Raw genomic sequence first — 21,216 nt, forward strand, 5'->3', positions numbered from 1 at the left:
CCAGCAAAGCATGATCCAATTTGCTCCTGCAGGGGAAAAAATTCCTTCCTGATCCCCCGAGAGGCAATCGGATATTCCCTGGATCAACTTTCCTTATAAATGTTATATCCAGTTATATTTTGTGTATCCAAGAAAGAATCCAGGACTTTTTTGAAGCAATCCACTGAGCTGGTCAGAACCAACTCTTGAGGGAGTCTATTCCACATTTTCAAAGCTCTCACTGTGAAGAAACCTTTCCATTGGCTTGGCTATCAAGAGCTAAAATGTTGGTATAGGAGGAAATGCCTGGGAGGAATACAGATCGCTCTCATGAAGCCACTTTGGTAAATGTGTTCTGTAGGCAGGGCTGCTACCGCTGATACCCTCAATCTATGTTGTGATCTTTCTCTCGTAGGCGACTCACTCTCTTGTAAGAACTGCACATCTCTAACAACGGTATGCTATGGCTCCAGTTCGCCTTGTCCTGATGGCTCTGTGTGTTTAGCCACTTATACACAAACCAGAATGAGTAAGTTCTTCAATATCAAAATTAAATTATCATTAGCATGTGTTTGTGGCCCCCGGAGGTGTCTGATTTTCTGCTGTACAATCATAACACATAATGAAAACATGAATGCTGCAATTCAGGCAAACGTCTAAATACAATTAACAACAATTTGACTGTCCATCAAGTCTCCATATTTGCACAGCCCAGCCAAACAGCCAGCGGCGTATTTACCACAATGCCTACAAGGCACTTGCCTAGGGCGGCATTTTCCAGGAGGAAGCAATCCCCCCCCCCAGAAGAAGGGATGAAAGAAGGGACATGTGCACCATAGGAACTAGGTGGGACCCGAGAGAGGCTGCAGGCTGCTTGATGGTGTATGTAGAGCCTGACTCTCGTTCCAGAGGAGCTGAGAAGATGAGTGTCTTTCTCTCTATGGCCAGGGGGGGTGGGGGTAGTGGAAGGCTCTCCCAGGTGGGGTCAGGGTTGTTGTTGGTCAATGTCAGGCTCTCTGCACAGGAGAGGGAAGGGGGGGTGTTGGTCGATGTCCATGGGGGGGGCAGGCGATTTTTGTGTTGCCTAGGGCAAAACCTAAGTACAACACTGCACTCAGCAAAGCTTAGTGACCTGACTTTTCTCTTCCGCAGTTAAGCATTACAGTCCAGGCCAGGGGTGGACTGACAACTCATGGGGCCCCTGGCCAATAGGGGATCATGGGGCCCCTGAGTCCTTGCCCAAAATCAAAAAAGCCTATGAAAAAGGTACCAGGGGCATCTCATGGGGCCCCCTACTGACCCCAGGCCCTCGGGCAGTGCCCAAGTTTCCAAATGGTCAGTCCGCCCCTGTTCCAGGCACTCCCCTACCCCCAGCCTGTGATTGGACATTAAACAAACAGCAGCAGACTGATGAGGTCACAATTTCGCTCACTCTGCTCTTTTAACCTGTCAACATGCTCCTAGTCAGCCCATTTGCATTTAGGACACCTGACTGGCCCTAAGCACTGACCTTCCTTCTCCCATGTCTGAGTGCTCTTGTACGAGGGATTGCGATAGGTTAAAATCTATTCATATTCAGGCATACAGACCAGCCACTCCTCATCTCCACCTACTGATTTCTAGAGACTTCTCCAAGTCTCTAGATCAGGTTGAGGCTTCAGAGAGCTGATCTGCAGAGCCTCTCCGCCCTGACTCAAATCTGACCCTCTGACTATTGACTAAAAAATAATTAACCAGCCCCCCCTAGCTTTCCTAGGAGGGTACTACATTAGGAACACTAAGGTGAGGACAAATAGATTTAGGGACATCTTTTTCCCAAAGACCTTCAACATAACAAGTACAACAATTAAAACAAGTTATTTAACCAGTGGTAAGAGATTTCGTTCCACAATGGGGTACGGTATAATCTTTTTTATAATGATATGATTGGTATATATATTTTTTATTCACATATATATTATTACATTTGTCTTTTTTTCTTTTAAGGAGTATGCAAGCATTACTATTTGTAATGTGGGAAGTGGCATTGCAATTTTATTTGACAATTCCAATAAAAGCCTTCTCACCTTATCTTATCATATTATAAATGATCCATTCAGGACAAAGTCCCTCGTATATTTCCTAGCCCGCCCCATCTGCTGATGATAATGACGTTCCTCATTCTCCCCTGCTGCCTTTAAGCCCCGTATACACGATCAGAAGATTGGATGAATAATCATCCAAAGCAGGGGCGGACTGACAACTCATGGGGCCCCCGAGCAGTAGGGGATCATGGGGCCACCGTGTCGTTGCCCAAACTAAAAAAAGCTTATGAAAAAAGTACCAGGGGCATCTCATGGGGCCCCCTACTGACCCCGGGCCCTCGGGCTGTGCCCGAGTTTCCCAATGGTCAGTCCGCTCCTGATCCAAAGGGCCCGGTATGGATGGGGGGGGGCCCACACTGTTTTTGTCATCATTTGTAATTGCTGGCATGTTTTGTTCACATTCGCCTGAGAGAGGGACACCCGCTGGCAGCTGAAGAGTCATCCGTTGTCAAGGACTCCGCGGCAGGCTTCCTTAACCGCTTCCCGACCGACCTATAGTAGAAATACTGCTACAGGGCGGCATGGGTGCGCAAAATCACATGTATATATACGTGATTTTTCATTTCTAGGTAGAGGGCGCGTGCCCTGCCCGCACTGCCATTCATGGCAGCGGCTGTCAATCACTGGACCCCGACCGGTGATTACTGACCGGCGCCTGGTGATTACCGAGGATCTCCGATAGGGAGGAGAACTGTTTGGAAACAAAACAGTTCTCCACCCTGTCAGCTCGGGCACACTACACAGTACAGCCATCCAAAGCAGTGTGCTTATAGTGAAGCACACAGACACCGCCCCCTAGTAAAACACTCCTAGCACACAGTTAACCCTTTGATCGTCCCTCATGTTAACCCCTTCCTGCCCAGTGCCATTAGTACAGTGTCAGTGCATTTTATTAGCACTGATCACTGTATTGGTGTCACTGGGAATGTCAGTGACACAATGTCAGTTCCCCCCCAGTGTCAGAATGTCCACTGTAGTCCCGCTATAAGTCGCTGATCGCCTCCATTACTAGTAAAAAAAAAATAAAGGGCGGACCTTCCCGACCGACCTATAGTAGAAATACTGCTACAGGGCGGCATGGGTGCGCAAAGTCACGTGTATATATGTGATGTTTCATTTCTAGGTAGAGGGCGCGTGCCCTGCCCGCACTGCCATTCACGGCTGCGGCTGTCAATCACCGGACTGGCTGGCGCCCGGCGATTACCGAGGATCTCCGATGTGGAGAACTGTTTGCAAACAAAACAGTTCTCCTCCCTGTCAGCTCGGGCACACTGCACAGCACAGCCATCCAAAGCAGTGTGCTTGCAGTGAAGCACACAGACACCGCCCGCTAGTAAAACACACCCAGCACACAGTTAACCCTTTGATCCCTCATGTTAACCCCTTCCTGCCCAGTGCCATTAGTACAGTGTCAGTGCATTTTATTAGCACTGATCACTGTATTGGTGTCACTGGGGATGTCAGTGACACAATGTCAGTTCCCCCCCAGTGTCAGAATGTCCACCGTAGTCCCGCTATAAGTCGCTGATCGCCTCCATTACTAGTAAAAAAAAAACTAGTAAAAAAAAACTAGTAAAAAAAAATAAAAAATAAAGGGCGAACCTTCCCGACCGACCTATAGTAGAAATACTGCTACAGGGCGGCATAGGTGCGCAAAGTCACGTGTATATATATGTGATGTTTCATTTCTAGGTAGGTGGCACGCGCCCTGCCCGCACTGCCATTCACGGCTACGGCTGTCAATCACCGGACTGGCCGGCGCCCGGCGGTTACCAAGGATCTCCGATGGGGAGGAGAACTGTTTGGAAACAAAACAGTTCTCCTCCCTGTCAGCTCGGGCACACTACACAGTACAGCCATCCAAAGCAGTGTGCTTACAGTGAAGCACACAGACACCGCCCGCTAGTAAAACACACCCAGCACACAGTTAACCCTTTGATCGTCCCTCATGTTAACTCCTTTCTGCTTTGTGCCATTAGTACAGTGTCAGTACTTTTTTTTAGCACTGATCACTGTATTGGTGTCACTGGGGATGTCAGTGACACCATGTCAGTTCCCCCCCCCAGTGTCAGAATGTCCACCGTACTCCCGCTATAAATCACTGATTGCCGCCATTAATAGTAAAACATTTTTAAAAAATCCCAGTATATATACCGCCATTTGTAAACGCTATAACTTCCACGTAAACCGATTAATTTACACGTGGTGGGATTTGTTTTAGCAAAGACATGTTGCAGAATACATTTTGGCCTAAATATATGACAAAATCAGATTTTTTAAATTTTTTTACTAGATGTGTTTAACCACTTGAGCCCCAGAGGATTTACCCCCCTTAATGACCAGGCCTTTTTTTGCTGTTTGGTGCTGCACTAATTCAAATGATAATTGCGCGGTCATGCAATGCTGTACCCAAACAAAATTTACGTCCTTTTTTTCACACAAATAGAGCTTTCTTTTGGTGGTATTTGATCACCTGTGCGCGTTTTATTTTTTGCGCTATAAACAAAAAAACCACGAAAATTTTGAAAAAAAACAATATTTTCTACTTTCAGCTATAAAAAATATATCGTAAACTCAAAGTTAGTCATAAATTTAAGCCAAAATGTATTCTGCTACATGTTTTTGGTAAAAAAATCCCAATAAGTGCATATTGATTGCTTTGTCTGAAAGTTATAGCGTCTACAAACTATGGTATAGATACTGTAATTTATGCCTTTTTTTGCTATACAGCGCTGCACTAACTCAAATGATAATTGCGCGGTCATGCAATGCTGCACCCAAACGAAAATTACTTCCTTTTTTTCACACAAATAGAGCTTTCTTTTCGTGGTATTTGATCACCTGTGTGCTTTTTATTTTTTGCGCTATAAACAAAAAAACCACAAAAATTTTGAAAAAAACCAATATTTTCTACTTTCAGCTATAAAAAATATATCGTAAACTCAAAGTTAGTCATAAATTTAAGCCAAAATGTATTCTGCTCCATGTTTTTGGTAAAAAAAATCCCAATAAGTGTATATTGATTGCTTTGTGTGAAAGTTATAGCGTCTACAAACTATGGTATAGATACTGTAATTTATGCCTTTTTTTGCTATACAGCGCTGCACTAACTCAAATGATAATTGCGTGGTCATGCAATGCTGCACCCAAATGAAAATTACGTCCTTTTTTTCACACAAATAGAGCTTTCTTTGGGTGGTATTTGATCACCTGTGCGCTTTATATTTTTTGCGCTATAAACAAAAAAAACACAAAAATTTTGAAAAAAAACAATATTTCTACTTTCAGCTATAAAAAATATATCGTAAACTCAAAGTTAGTCATAAATTTAAGCCAAAATGTATTCTGCTACATGTTTTTGGTAAAAAAAAATTCCGTGCATTAGCGGGCAAACTGGCGCTAACACTATCTAGGAGGGGCGCTAACACTATCAGAAGTCACCAGTGACACTAATACAGTGATCAGTAAATATCTGTTCACTGTAATCAATGACACTGGTGACAGGGCAGTGAAGGGGTTAACTGGGGGGGGGGAGGGGGGCAATCAAGGGGTTAAACGGGATTTCTGGTGCACTAGCGGGCAAACTGGCGCTATCTGGGAGGGGCGCTAACACTATCGGAAGTCACCAGCGACACTGATACAGTGATCAGTAAAAATTGGTTCACTGATCAGTGACACTGGTGACAGGGCAGTGAAAGGGTGAACTGGGGGGGGGGCGATCAAGGGGTTAAACGGGATTACTGGTGTACTGGCGGGCAATCTGGTGCTATCTGGGAGGGGCGCTAACACTATCGGAAGTCGCCATCGACACTGATACAGTGATCAGTAAAAATCGGTTCACTTATCAGTGACACTGGTGAAAGGGCAGTGAATGGGGTAACTGGGGGGGGGGGGATTAAGGGGTTAAATGGGATTACTGGTGTACTAGCGGGCAATCTGGCGCTATCTGGGAGGGGCGCTAACACTATCGGAAGTCGCCAGCGACACTGATGCAGTGATCAGTAAAAATTGGTTCACTGATCAGTGACACTGGTGACAGGGCAGTGAAGGGGTTAACTGGGGGGGGGGAGATTAAGGGGTTAAATGGGATTACTGGTGTACTGGCGGGCAAACTGGCGCTATCTGGGAGGGGCGCTAACTCTATCGGAAGTCGCCAGCGACACTGATACAGTGATCAATAAAAATTGGTTCACTGATCAGTGACACTGGTGACAGGGCAGTGAAGGGGTTAACTGGGGGGGGGGCGATCAAGGGGTTAAACGGGATTACTGGTGTACTGGCGGGCAGTCTGGCGCTATCTGGGAGGGGCGCTAACACTATCGGAAGTCGCCAGCGACACTGATACAGTGATCAGTAAAAATTGGTTCACTGATCAGTGACACTGGTGACAGGGCAGTGCAGGGGTTAACTGGGGGGGGGGGGCGATCAAGGGGTTAAACGGGATTACTGGTGTACTGGCGGGCAAACTGGTGCTATCTGGGAGGGGCGCTAACTCTATCGGAAGTCGCCAGCGACACTGATGCAGTGATCAGTAAAAATTGGTTCACTGATCAGTGACACTGGTGACAGGGCAGTGAAGGGGTTAACTGGAGGGGGGGGGCGATCAAGGGGTTAAACGGGATTACTGGTGTACTGGCGGGCAATCTGGCGCTATCTGGGAGGGGCGCTAACTCTATCGGAAGTCGCCAGCGACACTGATCAGTAAAAATCGCTTCACTGATCAGTGACACTGGTGACAGGGCAGTGAAGGGTTAACTGGGGGGGGGGGGGCGATCAGAGGGTTAAATGTGTCCTAGAGTGTTCTAACTGTAGTGTAGTGCTTGTGTACTCACTTTTTGGATGTCTTCTTCTCTGTCTGGAACGGAATGTGTCCAGGCAGAGAAGAATGACATCATATCCTGCCCTGTGTGTATGTCAACACAGGACAGGATAGGACAGGGACCGATCATGTGATTTCAGCCAGAAATCACTGGCTGAAATCTAATGATTGATCCCTCCTGGATCAAATCGTGTCACCCGCGGGTCGGCGGAAGCGCGCGCGCCCCCTGCCGGCGTAAGTGTCGGGAGCGCGGAACCCGTTTTTAAACGTGGTTTTGCGCTCCACTGCCGCCCTGCACACGTATATACACAGTGGCAGGGCGGCAAGCGGTTAATAGCAAAAAGTCAAAAATATTGTTTTTTTCTCAAAATTGTCAATCATGTTTTATTCATTGAGCAAAAAATAAAAAAAATGCACAGGCTATCAAATACCACCAAAAGAAAGCACTATTCATGGGGAAAAAAGGAAGTAAATTTAATTTGGGTGCTGTGTTGCATGACTGCGCAATTGTCAGTTAAAGTAACACAGACCAGTAACGCAAAGAGTGGCCTGGTCAGGAGGGGGGGAATCCTCATGAGGGCAAGGGGTTAACAAACATTTGCGGTAATTACCGTAATAACGATATTTTAGCACATTATTAGCGAGATATTTACCGCAAAATTCATAGCGAATTGCACATTTGCAAAAACATTTATCGCATGCGTTATTTTACCGCATTTTTTCAGTCATTAGTTAACTCTTAGTGAATGGACCCCCAGGCAGCTAAACCTACATGCCCCCGTTCTCTAGATGGGTAACGCACAGGTTATTTTTTTTTTCCAGAAATTTATACATTGTGTTTACTTCTAGGTGGTGTGACCTCACATTTGTATGCCATGTCATGCTCACCTCAATACAAGTGTAACCTGCGGGCTAGTGCCAGCCTGCCTTCTGGATGGAAGTTAAAGAGGGGCACATCCTGCTGTTTCACTGACAACTGCACGCCAGCTTTGCCAACCTGTAAGTGACTCCGTCTGCTTCTTTCTAATGAGTATTAAAGGGACATTTATCTTTATTAAGTTTTACAACCGAATATACAGAAGGAGAAAAAAAAAAGGGACCAGCGATTGCACATTATACATACGGACAATCAGCAGGCTCAAGTATGAGATGAGCCAAAGAGTTAATCACAAATTCAGCAAGAGTCACTATTATTATTATTATACAGGATTTATATATTATTATTATTATACAGGACTTATATATTATTATTATTATTATTATTATTATTATTATACAGGATTTATATATTATTATTATTATTATTATTATAATACAGGATTTATATATTATTATTATTATACAGAATTTATATATTATTATTATTATTATACAGGATTTATATATTATTATTATTATTATTATTATACAGGATTTATATATTATTATTATTATTATACAGGATTTATATATTATTATTATTCTACAGGATTTATATATTATTAATATTATACAGGATTTATATATTATTATTATTATTATTATTATTATACAGGATTTATATATTATTATTATTATTATTATTATACAGGATTTATATATTATTATTATAATACAGGATTTATACAGCACCAACAGCTTGATCAGCGCTTTACAATATAACGGGAGACAATAAAGCAACAATACAGTTCAATACAAGAGCGATAGGAGGGCCCTGCTCCTTGGAGCTTACAATCTAAGAGGGAGGGACTGGTGATACAAAAGGTAATAACTGTGAGGGATGGACTGGTAGGAGGAAAAGAAGATTCCATTATTAGCTGAATGGCAGGATAGGCTTCTCTGAAGAGATAGGTTTTCAGAGATCGACTAAAAGTGAGCAGAATAGGCAATAGTCTGATAAATTGGGGTAGAGAATTCCAGAGGGTGAGGGAGGCTCTGGAGAAGTCCTGGAGACAAGCATTGGAGTAGGAGACGCAGGTGGTCGTGCGAGGAGCTGAGAGTGCGGTTTGGGTGATATTTGGAGACAAGATTGGTGATGTAATTTGGGGCGGAGTTATATATGGCTTTATATGTTATTGTTAATGTTTTGAATTGTATCCGTTGGGCAATGGGAAGCCAGTGGAGGGATTGGCACAGAGGGATGGAGGACACTGAGTGGAGGCCAGTGGAGGGATTGGCAGAGAGGGGTGGAGGACACTGAGTGGAGGCCAGTGGAGGGATTGGCAGAGAGGGGTGGAGGACACTGAGTGGAGGCCAGTGGAGGGATTGGCAGAGAGGGGTGGAGGACACTGAGTGGAAGCCAGTGGAGGGATTGGCAGAGAGGGGTGGAGAACACTGAGTGGAGGTCAGTGGAGGGATTGGCAGAGAGGGGTGGAGGACACTGAGTGGAGGCCAGTGGAGGGATTGGCAGAGAGGGGTGGAGGACACTGAGTGGAGGTCAGTGGAGGGATTGGCAGAGAGGGGTGGAGGACACTGAGTGGAGGCCAGTGGAGGGATTGGCAGAGAGGGGTGGAGGACACTGAGTGGAGGTCAGTGGAGGGATTGGCAGAGAGGGGTGGAGGACACTGAGTTGAGGCCAGTGGAGGGATTGGCAGAGAGGGGTGGAGGACACTGATTGGAGACCAGGGGAGGGATTGGCAGAGAGGGATGGCGGATACGGAACGGTTAGTAAGGTGGATGAGTCTGGCAGCAGCAATCATGATAGACTGAAGAGGGGATAGCCTGCGATGACTAGCCAAAGTATAAAAATCTTGATAAATAACAGGTATATAACAGGGACATATATTTGAAGGAACTGTCCCATATAAAGGCATGAAGAACATCAATACATGTCCATGTAAAGTTCACCATATAAAACAACATAGAGAAGAGAAAGAAAAAAAAACCAACAAAACTAAAGGGAGAAAAATAAGAAGTGAACAGAGAAAGAAAGGGACCAGAAGTGGTAAAACTGCATCTAAGCTGTCTGTTTATAATACCCCCTGGTCACCTGTGTGAAAGAGCCCTAACAGACCAATGTTTCCCCACCTATATAATATTTATTCCACTAGGCCCATGCCCCCCCACTTACATAATATCACCCCCCATGAGGCCCATGTCCCCACCTACATTATATTACCCCCAAATACCCAAAGTGGCCTTACAAATATAATTAACATATACTTACACATTCTTAATAGCATTCAATGACTGTTGTCACAAAAAACTCACCCCAGGGGAGGCCTGGGTTAGTATTGAAAGTTCATATGATCAAATTCCAGAAGTCCAAAAGAAAGTTGACGCTGGAAGATTTAAAAAGCCTTTCATGATGGTCACCAATCAATGAACTGCCATAAAACACTTTGCATGGTACACTTTCTTTAGCCCATGATGATCTGTTCCTACCATTAAATGTCTAGTTGGTTAGGCTTGTCCCCAGGCCAGGGGCGGACTGACCAGTTGCGCACTCGGGCACCGCCCGAGGGCCCGGAGTCAGTAGGGGGCCCCATGAAATGCCCCCGGTACCTTTTTATAGGCTTTTTTTGGTTGGATTTGAGTGTGGTCAAGGACACAGGGGCCCCATGATCCCCTATTGCCCAGGGGCCCCATGAGTTGTCAGTCCTCCCCTGCCCCAGGCCAGACATTTCCAATCCTTCCTGACTCACGCGCATTCTAATCATCCCACTCTGGCCCTCATGGCCTTCATGTCAGCAGGCAAACAGCTAGAGGCAATCAAGGCTAGAGTAAACCCTCAGCGTAGGCATTCCATACCAACTTTATTGCTGAAAGGACTAAATACAGTGATTGAATTTTGTATTCATTTAAATTTTTTTAATATCTAACCCTGTTTTCTCTTACTCTTAGTGCCAAAAGACAACTTGGCTCCCAATGGGTTGATATGTCCATCCTGCTACTCTTTTAATTCAAACCAGTGTTACGATGAAGGTCAAATGCAATGCAGGGGGGAAGAGAACACGTGCCTCCATATGACTACAGAATTATTTGGTAAATAATCAGAGCCAATAGGGTGTATTTACTAAAGACATAGAGGTGGTTCACCTAGTAAAATGAATGTTTTCTTTGCAAACATTATTGAAAACATCCAAGTGCAAGCAAAAAAAAATTTTTTTTAATCCCCCTCCCAACCGCACATGATTGGGTGTTCCAATTACAGATGAGATAGGCAACAAGTTTAACTAATTTACCAAATTTTCATTGCAAAAAAAAAGCCTGTAGTCCTTTAGTAAAGTAACTAGTGTTCAATGAAGGGTTGGATGCTGCTCAACTGACCCCAGGAGTCTAATGTTGAGGAATGGCCTCAGCAGCCATACTGGCCATGCCCTCTAAAGTGTTTCACCCTACCCACTGGGGGCTTGGTCACAAGGGTGTCTGTGGGTGTGGGCAGCAAGGTAGCTAAGGACATCCCTTCACTTGTATTGGCTGACACTGGAATCGCTCGGACTCATCTTCTCAGCTGCCGGAGGGGTGATCCTTTTCCTTCCATCCATAGCTTGGAGGGGCACCATAAGGTATATTTTTCACTAGTGTTATTCAGTGTTCTTTAAAAATTTTACTTTCACTCCACTAATATTAGTTAAAGTAGACCTTATAATAAACAGACCCAGCTGTATCCAAAGATTCTTGCTTTTTGGCCTTGTGTTCTTATCAGTCTCCAGTATAGGTGCTGCACCATTTTTCTGGCCTTCCACCTGGGCTTGCTGTATCCAAAGATTCTTGCTTCTTGGCCTTGTGTTCTTATCAGTCTCCAGTAGGGGTGCTGCGCCATCTTGCTGGCCTTCCAGCTGGGCTTGCTGTATCCAAAAATTCTTGCTTTTTGGCCTTGTACTCTTATAAGTCTCCAGTAGGGGTGCTGCGCCATCCTTCTGGGCTTGCTGTATCCAAATATTCTTGCTTCTTGGCCTTGTGTTCTTATCAGTCTCCAGTATAGGTGCTGCTCCATCTTTCTGGCCTTCCACCTGGGCTTGCTGTATCTAAATATTCTTGCTTCTTGGCCTTGTGTTCTTATCAATCTCCAGTAGGGGTGCTGCACCATCTTTCTGGCCTTCCACCTGGGCTTGCTGTATCCAAAGATTCTTCCTTCTTGGCCTTGTGTTCTTATTAGTCTCCAGTAGGGGTGCTGTGCCATCTTTCTGGCCTTCCAGCTGGGCTTGCTGTATCAAACGTTTCTTGCTTCTTGGCCTTGTGTTCTTATCAGTCTCCAGTAGGGGTGCTGCACCATCCCTCTGGCCTTCCACCTGGGCTTGCTGTATCCAAATATTCTTGCTTCTTGGCCTTGTGTTCTTATAAGTCTCCAGTAGGGGTGCTGCACCATCTTTCTGGCCTTCCACCTGGGCTTGCTGTATCCAAATATTCTTGCTTCTTGGCCTTGTGTTCTTATCAGTCTCCAGTAGGGGTGCTGCACCATCTTTCTGGCCTTCCAGCTGGGCTTGCTGTATCCAAATACTCTTGCTTCTTGGCCTTGTGTTCTTATAAGTCTCCAGTAGGGGTGCTGCGCCATCTTTCTGGCCTTCCAGCTGGGCTTGCTGTATCAAAAGTTTCTTGCTTCTTGGTCTTGTGTTCTTATCAGTCTCCAGTAGCGGTGCTGTGCCATCTTTCTGGCCTTCCAGCTGGGCTTGCTGTATCAAATTTTTCTTGCTTCTTGCCTTGTGTTCTTATCAGTCTCCAGTAGGGGTGCTGCGCCATCTTGCTGGCCTTCCACCTGGGCTTGTTGTATCCAAATATTCTTGCTTCTTGGCCTTGTGTTCTTATAAGTCTCCAGTAGGGGTGCTGGACCATCCCTCTGGCATTCCACCTGGGCTTGCTGTATCCAAATATTCTTGCTTATTGGCCTTGTGTTCTTATCAGTCTCCAGTATAGGTGCTGCGCCAACTTTCTGGCCTTCCAGCTGGGCTTGCTGTATCCAAATATTCTTGCTTCTTGGCCTTGTGTTCTTATCAGTCTCCAGTAGGGGTGCTGCACCATCTTTCTGGCCTTCCGCCTGGGCTTGCTGTATCCAAATATTCTTGCTTCTTGGCCTTGTGTTCTTATTAGTCTCCAGTAGGGGTGCTGCACCATCTTTCTGGCCTTCCACCTGGGCTTGCTGTATCCAAATATTCTTGCTTCTTGGCCTTGTGATCTTATAAGTCTCCAGTAGGGGTGCTGCGCCATCTTTCTGCCCTTCCACCTGGGCTTGCTATATCCAAATATTCTTGCTTCTTGGCCTTGTGTTCTTATCAGTCTCCAGTAGGGGTGCTGCACCATCTTTCTGGCCTTCCGCCTGGGCTTGCTGTATCCAAATATTCTTGCTTATTGGCCTTGTATTGTTATTAGTCTCCAGTAGGGGTGCTGCACCATCTTTCTGGCCTTCCACCTGGGCTTGCTGTATCCAAATATTCTTGCTTCTTGGCCTTGTGTTCTTATAAGTCTCCAGTAGGGGTGCTGCGCCATCTTTCTGGCCTTCCAGCTGGGCTTGCTGTATCAAACGTTTCTTGCTTCTTGGTCTTGTGTTCTTATCAGTCTCCAGTAGCAGTGCTGTGCCATCTTTCTGGCCTTCCAGCTGGGCTTGCTGTATCAAATTTTTCTTGCTTCTTGCCTTGTGTTCTTATCAGTCTCCAGTAGGGGTGCTGCGCCATCTTGCTGGCCTTCCACCTGGGCTTGTTGTATCCAAATATTCTTGCTTCTTGGCCTTGTGTTCTTATAAGTCTCCAGTAGGGGTGCTGCACCATCCCTCTGGCCTTCCACCTGGGCTTGCTGTATCCAAATATTCTTGCTTCTTGGCCTTGTGTTCTTATCAGTCTCCAGTATAGGTGCTGCGCCATCTTTCTGGCCTTCCAGCTGGGCTTGCTGTATCCAAATATTCTTGCTTCTTGGCCTTGTGATCTTATAAGTCTCCAGTAGGGGTGCTGCGCCATCTTTCTGCCCTTCCACCTGGGCTTGCTATATCCAAATATTCTTGCTTCTTGGCCTTGTGTTCTTATCAGTCTCCAGTAGGGGTGCTGCACCATCTTTCTGGCCTTCCGCCTGGGCTTGCTGTATCCAAATATTCTTGCTTCTTGGCCTTGTATTGTTATCAGTCTCCAGTAGGGGTGCTGCACCATCTTTCTGGCCTTCCACCTGGGCTTGCTGTATCCAAATATTCTTGCTTCTTGGCCTTGTGTTCTTATAAGTCTCCAGTAGGGGTGCTGCGCCATCTTTCTGGCCTTCCAGCTGGGCTAGCTGTATCCAAATATTCTTGCTTCTTGGCCTTGTGTTCTTATCAGTCTGCAGTAGGGGTGCTGCACCATCTTTCTGGCCTTCCACCTGGGCTTGCTGTATCCAAATATTCTTGCTTCTTGGCCTTGTGTTCTTATCAGCCTCCAGTAGGGGTTCTACACCATCTTTCTGGCCTTCCACCTGGGCTTGCTATATCCAAAGATTCTTGCTTCTTGGCCTTGTGTTCTTATCAGTCTCCAGTAGGGGTGCTGCGCTATCTTTCTGGCCTTCCACCTGGGCTTGCTGTATCCAAAGTTTCTTGCTTCTTGGCCTTTTGTTCTTATCAGCCTCCAGTAGGGGTGCTGCACCATCTTTCTGGCCTTCCACCTGGGCTTGCTGTATCCAAATATTCTTGCTTCTTGGCCTTGTGTTCTTATCTGGCCTTCCAGCTGGGCTTGCTGGCTGCATAGTATTCTTGCTTCTATGATGGGGGTCCTGAAGGAAAGAAACAGGGGCGGACTGACCATTTGGAAACTCGGGCACTGCCCGAGGGCCCGGGGTCAGTACGAGGCCCCATGAGATGCCCCTGGTACTTTTTTCATAGGCTTTTTTGAGTTTGGGCAAGGACACAATGGCCCCATTATCCCCTATTGCCCGGGGGCCCCATGAGTTGTCAGTCCGCCCCTGGAAAGAAACCCACTGGGTAAGGTGGAGGTCGGGAGTATTTTACTGGTGTGGAGGATTCTGAGGGACTCAATGCCTCCTGGTTTGAATGATGCAACCTGGTCAGAAGGAGAGGTGGCATGAAAGCAGAGAGCGCCTACTGAGAGTGGGGGTTCAGGAGTAATACCATGGGTTTGGGACACCACGGCACTCGGTCACAACACCTCTTATTATTTTTTTGTACCTCGCTTCATGAGCTAGGCCTTTTCACTGAGACCGGGGAGAAGGTTTTTTTACCAGGCCACATTTTTACCAGGCCGCAGTCTAGCCATTGTTAAAGTGCCACTGCACGTTATATTCATTCATTTTTATTTTTTTCTTGTTCAAAGTTTTTATTGATAATGCAAATACATAAGTGCAACAAATAGGTCAAAAGTAGTAGCATTGGCGTGGTAAGGTCCTCAAAACTGTAGGTATCTAGTAGGACAAGGGTCTGGTAAGCGAGGGTTGAGGAACCTGTTTTTGGGTCTTTAGGCAAGATCATTTTTATGGTGTAAATCGCTGAGGTACTTTGAGGGTCAGGGACTGGGCAGTTGGTGTCATTGAGCGGCAAGGACAGTAGAAGAAGGGGAGGATCACAGAAGACAGGATTAAACAAACTGCCTTTTTACACAAGGAGAGGATTAACCCCGTAGGTTCCACAGTGAGTATAACAAGCATGCTTTACTGCATATACAGACTGATTGTACTGTTGTGGGTTTAGTAACACTTTAATGTTGATCCCACATGACCACACACTAGCATTTAGGCATTAGTGAGCGCAGTTCAGAGTGTCGCCACTAGGATGCCTCAAGCCCCGCCCACACCCAGGAAAAAAAGTGTCCCTGATTTTGACCCCAGTTAAGAGAATATGTCTCTGATTTCTTTCCAGTTTTAAAAATGGTGTCTGCAGCCTAGGTGGCTGTGGGATAATTTGCCTTAGCAACATTCCTGTGATTGGAAGAGGGTGGGGTGTGTTATTAAACCACACCCCTTTAAGCCCCTCTCCCTGTCTGCACAATTTGACCACACCCAACATTTGATGTAACGTGCTTTACATGCCACTATTAACCCCGCCACTGCTCCGCCCATGCCCCACCAACCAATAAAATGGGAGTGGCCAGTAAGGTGTCCCCAGATCTCATTTTGAAAATCTGGTCACCTTAAAGTAGAAAGTTGAATATCGGCAGACAGATCACTGCTTCCACAGAGAACAAGGGTCCTTCTCTGCAGCCAGGGGTGGACTGACAACTCATGGGGCCCCCGGGCAATAGGGGATCATGGGGCCCCTGTGTCCTTGCCCACACTCAAACCACACCCAAAAAAAGTCTATGAAAGGTACCAGGGGCATCTCATGGGGCCCCCTACTGACCCTGGGCCCTCGGGCAGTGCCCAAGTTTCTGAATGGTCAGTCCGCCCCTGGGTGGACTGACAACTCATGGGGCCCCCGGGCAATAGGGGATCACGGGGCCCCTGCGTCCTTGCCCACACTTAAACAACACCCAAAAAAAGCCTATGAGAGGTACCAGGGGCATCTCATGGAGCCCCCTACTGACCTTTGGCCCTCGGGCAGTGTCCAAGTTTCCAAATGGTCAGTCCGCCCCTGGGTGGACTGACAACTCAAGGGGCCCCCGGGCAATAGGGGATCACGGGGCCCCTGTGTCCTTGCCCACACTTAAACAACACCCAAAAAAAGACTATGAAAGGTACCAGGGGCATCTCATGGGGCCCCCTACTGACCTTTGGCCCTCGGGCAGTGCCCAAGTTCCCAAATGGTCAGTCTGCCCTGTCTTCAGCATACTGACTGGGAACTGGCTTTTCTTCTCAGGCTGTGGCTACTCTCCGAAGAAAGAAAACTGTAAGACTTTGAATCTTTTGCTTTGATGCTCTTGGGGTCATTTTTGCAAAGGCGGCAAACCAAGGCATTCCTGACACAGCATGTGCACAATCAGGGGAGGACCGACAACTCATGGGGCCCCCGAGCAATAGGAAATCATGGGGCCCCTGTGTCCTTGGCCACACTCAAACAACACCCAAAAAAAGCCTATGAAAGGTACCAGGGGCATCTCAAGGGGCCCCCTACTGACCCCGGGCCCTCAGGCAGTGCCCGAGTTTCCAAATGGTCAGTCCGCCCCTGGGTGGACTGACAACTCATGGGGCCCCCGGACAATAGGGGATCACGGGGCCCCTGTGTCCTTGCCCACACTCAAACAACATCCAAAAAAAGCCTATGAAAAAGGTACCAGGGGCATCTCATGGGGCCCCTTACTGACCCCGGGCCCTCGGGCAGTGCCCGAGTTTCCAAATTGTCAGTCCGCCCCTGTGCACAATGCCGGCATACCGCCTTTGCAGCTTAAGTGGGGTGGTTCAGCCATGTTTTCACTGCCCCACCCCCACTCTAACCACAACTGTCAATGGCACACAGTAATCATTTTTTAATTTAAATTTCCTAAATTATTTGTATTTATTGTAATGTATTTATTTCACAGGACCCACATCGTCATCTCTCGCGGAATTTCGTGGTTGTGCCACAAAAAGTTTCTGTGATCCTGGCATCCAATCCGAAAACGATAAACTACTCCATTGCGGCGCAAGTCTCCAGAAAGGCTTCTATCTTCCAGCTGGGATCTGCCTTTTCTTGCTGAAATTATGGATCTGAAGTGTTTTAAAAAAAAAAAAAATGTTCATCGACAAAGCTAGTTTATGTTCAGCTAGTGGTTGTGTCCAACCTGGGTCCCAAGGGCCACAGGCGGCCCAAGACGGCTAGGAATATGGCCCAACATAAAAATAAAAAACTTACTTAAAATGTTTATAAATAATTATTTAATAATTATTTAATTATTTAATAATAAATAATAATCATATGCTACCTATACCATATAAAAAAATAAAAATTGTGTAATCTGAAATAAAAGATCTCAAAAAGTGTCCATCAACGACAATACACCAAAAAGTCACTATTAAGATCAGCGTATAAATATATACAAGTGTCCTTCAAAAATAATAATAAAGTCACAGATTGGTATTTCAAAATCCTGGTGTGAAAGCCTTCCACGTGATTCCCACGATCAAAATAGAACCTCAAAAAAAAAGAAAATTTGAATAGTGCGTTATCCCTAATAAACCAATATTAACAATATAGAGTAATAAGATAAAAAAAAAATTGTGCAAATCACACGTGATCACCGGCAGTGAAAAATTGGTGAATGGATGTGTCAACCGTGACAGTGAATCACTCTTAGTACAAAATAAACAACCAATAAACAACTGCCACGGTTGACACATCCATTCACCAATTTTTCACTGCCGGTGATCACATGTGATTTGCACAATTTTTTTTTAATTTTTTATTTTTTTTATTATTCTATAATATTAACCTCCCTGGCGGTATGATTATTTCCGATTTTTTGTGCTGAAAGCGGTACATTTTTTTGCATGGAAATATGTAGTTTTTTATTGTAGGCTGTAATTTGTAGGAATAACTCACTGAAATCTGTCCGAACAAGAGTCTAGTAAACATCCCGGGTAGGATAAAATTTGAAACACAAAATCATAAATTATAATATAATAAATAATCATAAAAATATTAATATAATAATAATAAATTTAATTCAATAATATAGTCAAACCAAAAACACTGAAATTTGAAATACAGAGGCAAATTCACACATCGCTGAGTTCAGTCGCAGAATCGTTTTCAGTGTCTGATGAGGAATTTCCCCCACGAATCATTATCACTCAATTCTGCAAGTGGTTCTGATTTACTATCGCTGTTCTCTAGCCGGTCTAAAACCGCTTTTGACCTAAAGGGACGCTTTTTGGACGCCATGGACGTTTCTCAGTTTCCAGGCAGAAAGAACAGTAAAAATGCAGGCAGGGCGCCGGACAAAGCACTCGGGACAAAATGTATGTGAAATGCATTGAAACAGCAATGACAGCAAAAATGAAATTTTTTTAAAATTTCAAATTTCCGGCGCCCGTACGTCCCGACGTCACAGGGACCGGAACACGGAAGCCGGATGCTGCAGGAGGGACATCGCGGGAGCGCAGGACAAGGTAAGTGAAGAAGAGATCCCGGAGCAACGCTGCAGTGTATTCCCGAGTGTAGCTCGGGGGGGGTTACCGCTTCTGGTACTGAAACTTTACCCCGAGCTACACTCGGGAATACCGCCAGGAGGGTTAATATTGGTTTATTAGGGATAACGCAATGTCAATTTTCTTTTTTTTTAGGTTCTATTTAGATCGTGCGTTATCCCTAATAAACCAATATTAACAATATAGAATAATTAAAAAAATTAAAAAAAAAAAAAAAATTGTGCAAATCACATGTGATCACTGGCAGTGAAAAATTGGTGAATGGATGCGTCAACCGTGGCAGTTGTTTATTGGTTGTTTATTTTGCACTGAGAGTGATTCACTGTCACGGTTGACACATCCATTCACCAATTTTTCACTGCCAGTGATCACATGTGATTTGCACAATTTTTGTTTTTTTTTTAATTATTCTATATTGTTAATATTGGTTTATTAGGGATAACGTACTATGTAAATTTTCTTTTTTTTTAGGTTCTATTTTGATCATGGGAATCACATGGAAGGCTTTTACACCAGGATTTTGAAATACCAATATGTGACTTTACTATTATTTTTGAAGGATACTTGTACTGTATATGTTTATACACTGATCCTAATAGTGACTTTTTGGTGAATTGTTGTTTATGGACACTTTTTGAAATCTTTTATTTCAGATTACACAATTTTTATTATTTTATATGGTATAGGTAGCATATGATTATTTATAGATTTCTACACTTTTAGGGTAAAGGTGTTATTTATGCTATTGGGTATACTTTTGTTATTTAATTTAGGGAGATCATGTAATTTTTCACATATATTACTTAAAATGTTGATTTTGTTTTTGTTAGAATTTTTGTAAAAAATGCGTTTACGCTTCGCGGACACATGCAGCTGAAGAAAATGTTGATAGTGTCTTTTTAGGCTTGGTTCACAAATATCAATTTCGCATTTGATGCTTTCTCCGGTACTTTTTTCAGTTTGTTTTGCGTTTTTATGACATTTTTATACATGTGTTTTTGATGCGCTTTTACCGCATTTTGCATTTTGTTCAGCTCTTTTTCTTTGTTAAAGTGGAATTCTTTTTGTTGCTGGGCAGAATATAAATACAAAACGCGGCAAAAACGCACTACCATGCATTTCAGCAACTTCTCCATTGACCTTTATGACTTTTTATACACGTGTTTTTGATGTGCTTTTACCGCATTTTGCGTTTTGTTCAGCCCTTTTTTTTTTTGTTAAAGTGGAATTTGTTTTGTTGCTGTGCAGAATAAAAATGCAAAACGTGGCAAAAACGCACTACCATGAATTTCAGCAACTTCTCCGTTGACCTTTATGACTTTAAATACACGTGTTTTTGATGTGCTTTTACCGCAATTTTGCATTTTGTTCAGCTCTTTTTTATTAAAGTGGAATTTGTTTTGTTGCTGGGCAGAATAAAAATGCAAAACGCGGCAAAAACGTACTACCATGCATTTCAGCAACTTCTCCATTTACCTTTATGACTTTTTATACACGTGTTTTTGATGCGCTTTTACCGCATTTTGCGTTTTGTTCAGCTTTTCTTTTTTTTTTTGTTAAAGTGGAATTTTTTTTGTTGCTGGGCAGAATAAAAATGCAAAATGCGGCAAAAATGCACTACCATGCATTTCAGCAGCTTCTCCGTTGACCTTTATGACTTTTTATACATGTGTTTTTGATGCGCTTTTACCGCATTTTGCGTTTTGTTCAGCTTTTCTTTTTTTTTTGTTAAAGTGGAATTTTTTTTGTTACTGGGCAGAATAAAAATGCAAAACGCGGCAGAACGCTCTACCATGCATTTCAGCAGCTTCTCCATTGAATTTTATTGCAGCAAAAACGCTGCTTTTTGCTTTTAAAAAGTCCCTGACCCAGGTGCGGACTGACAACTCATGGGGCCCCCGGGCAATAGGGGATCATGAGGCCCCTGTGTCCTTGCCCAAACTCAAAAAAGCCTATGAAAAAGTATTAGGGGCATCTCATGGAGCCCCCTACTGACCCCGGGCCTCGGGCAGTGCCCGAGTTTCCAAATGGTCAGTCTGCCCCTGCCCCGACCCTTTCCAAAAACGTTCCATAGGAAACCATGTTAAATGGACTATAGTGTATTTCTGTAAAAAGCACAAAAAAAACGCATTGGTGTGAATGGAGCCCTACTGGACTTTTATACGTTCTCGAAGAAAAATCTCCCGCTCTTCTCAATCATGCCTTTTTCATGTCATCAGTTTTTGTCAGCACCTATAATGGTGAGCAACTGATGAAGCACACGAAGGCAGGGGCGGACTGACCATTTGGAAACTTGGGCACTGCCCGAGGGCCCGGGGTCAGTAGGGGGCCCCATGAGATGCCCCTGGTACCTTTTTCATAGGCTTTTTTTGGGTGTTGTGGGCCCCA

General features: G+C 44.7%; 1 protein-coding gene across 1 annotated transcript in view; it reads left to right on the forward strand.

The window, feature by feature from the left end:
* The window catches only part of LOC149432771 (phospholipase A2 inhibitor gamma subunit B-like), a 35,248-nt gene extending 17,696 nt beyond the window's left edge, over nucleotides 1–17,552 (forward strand). Inside the window, exons 2-5 of the mRNA XM_089665000.1 lie at nucleotides 395–508; nucleotides 7,732–7,881; nucleotides 10,705–10,845; nucleotides 17,223–17,552. Of these exons, the coding sequence (XP_089521126.1) occupies nucleotides 395–508; nucleotides 7,732–7,881; nucleotides 10,705–10,845; nucleotides 17,223–17,392 (575 nt within the window). The 3' untranslated portion in view covers nucleotides 17,393–17,552. The remainder of the gene's footprint in view (nucleotides 1–394; nucleotides 509–7,731; nucleotides 7,882–10,704; nucleotides 10,846–17,222) is intronic.
* The last annotated feature ends 3,664 nt before the right edge of the window (nucleotides 17,553–21,216 follow it).

The sequence above is a fragment of the Staurois parvus genome, unplaced genomic scaffold, assembly GCF_062004578.1.
Source record: "Staurois parvus isolate SC_StPar_1 unplaced genomic scaffold, SC_StPar_1.0 ptg002113l, whole genome shotgun sequence".
In the NCBI taxonomy this organism is placed as follows: domain Eukaryota; kingdom Metazoa; phylum Chordata; class Amphibia; order Anura; family Ranidae; genus Staurois; species Staurois parvus.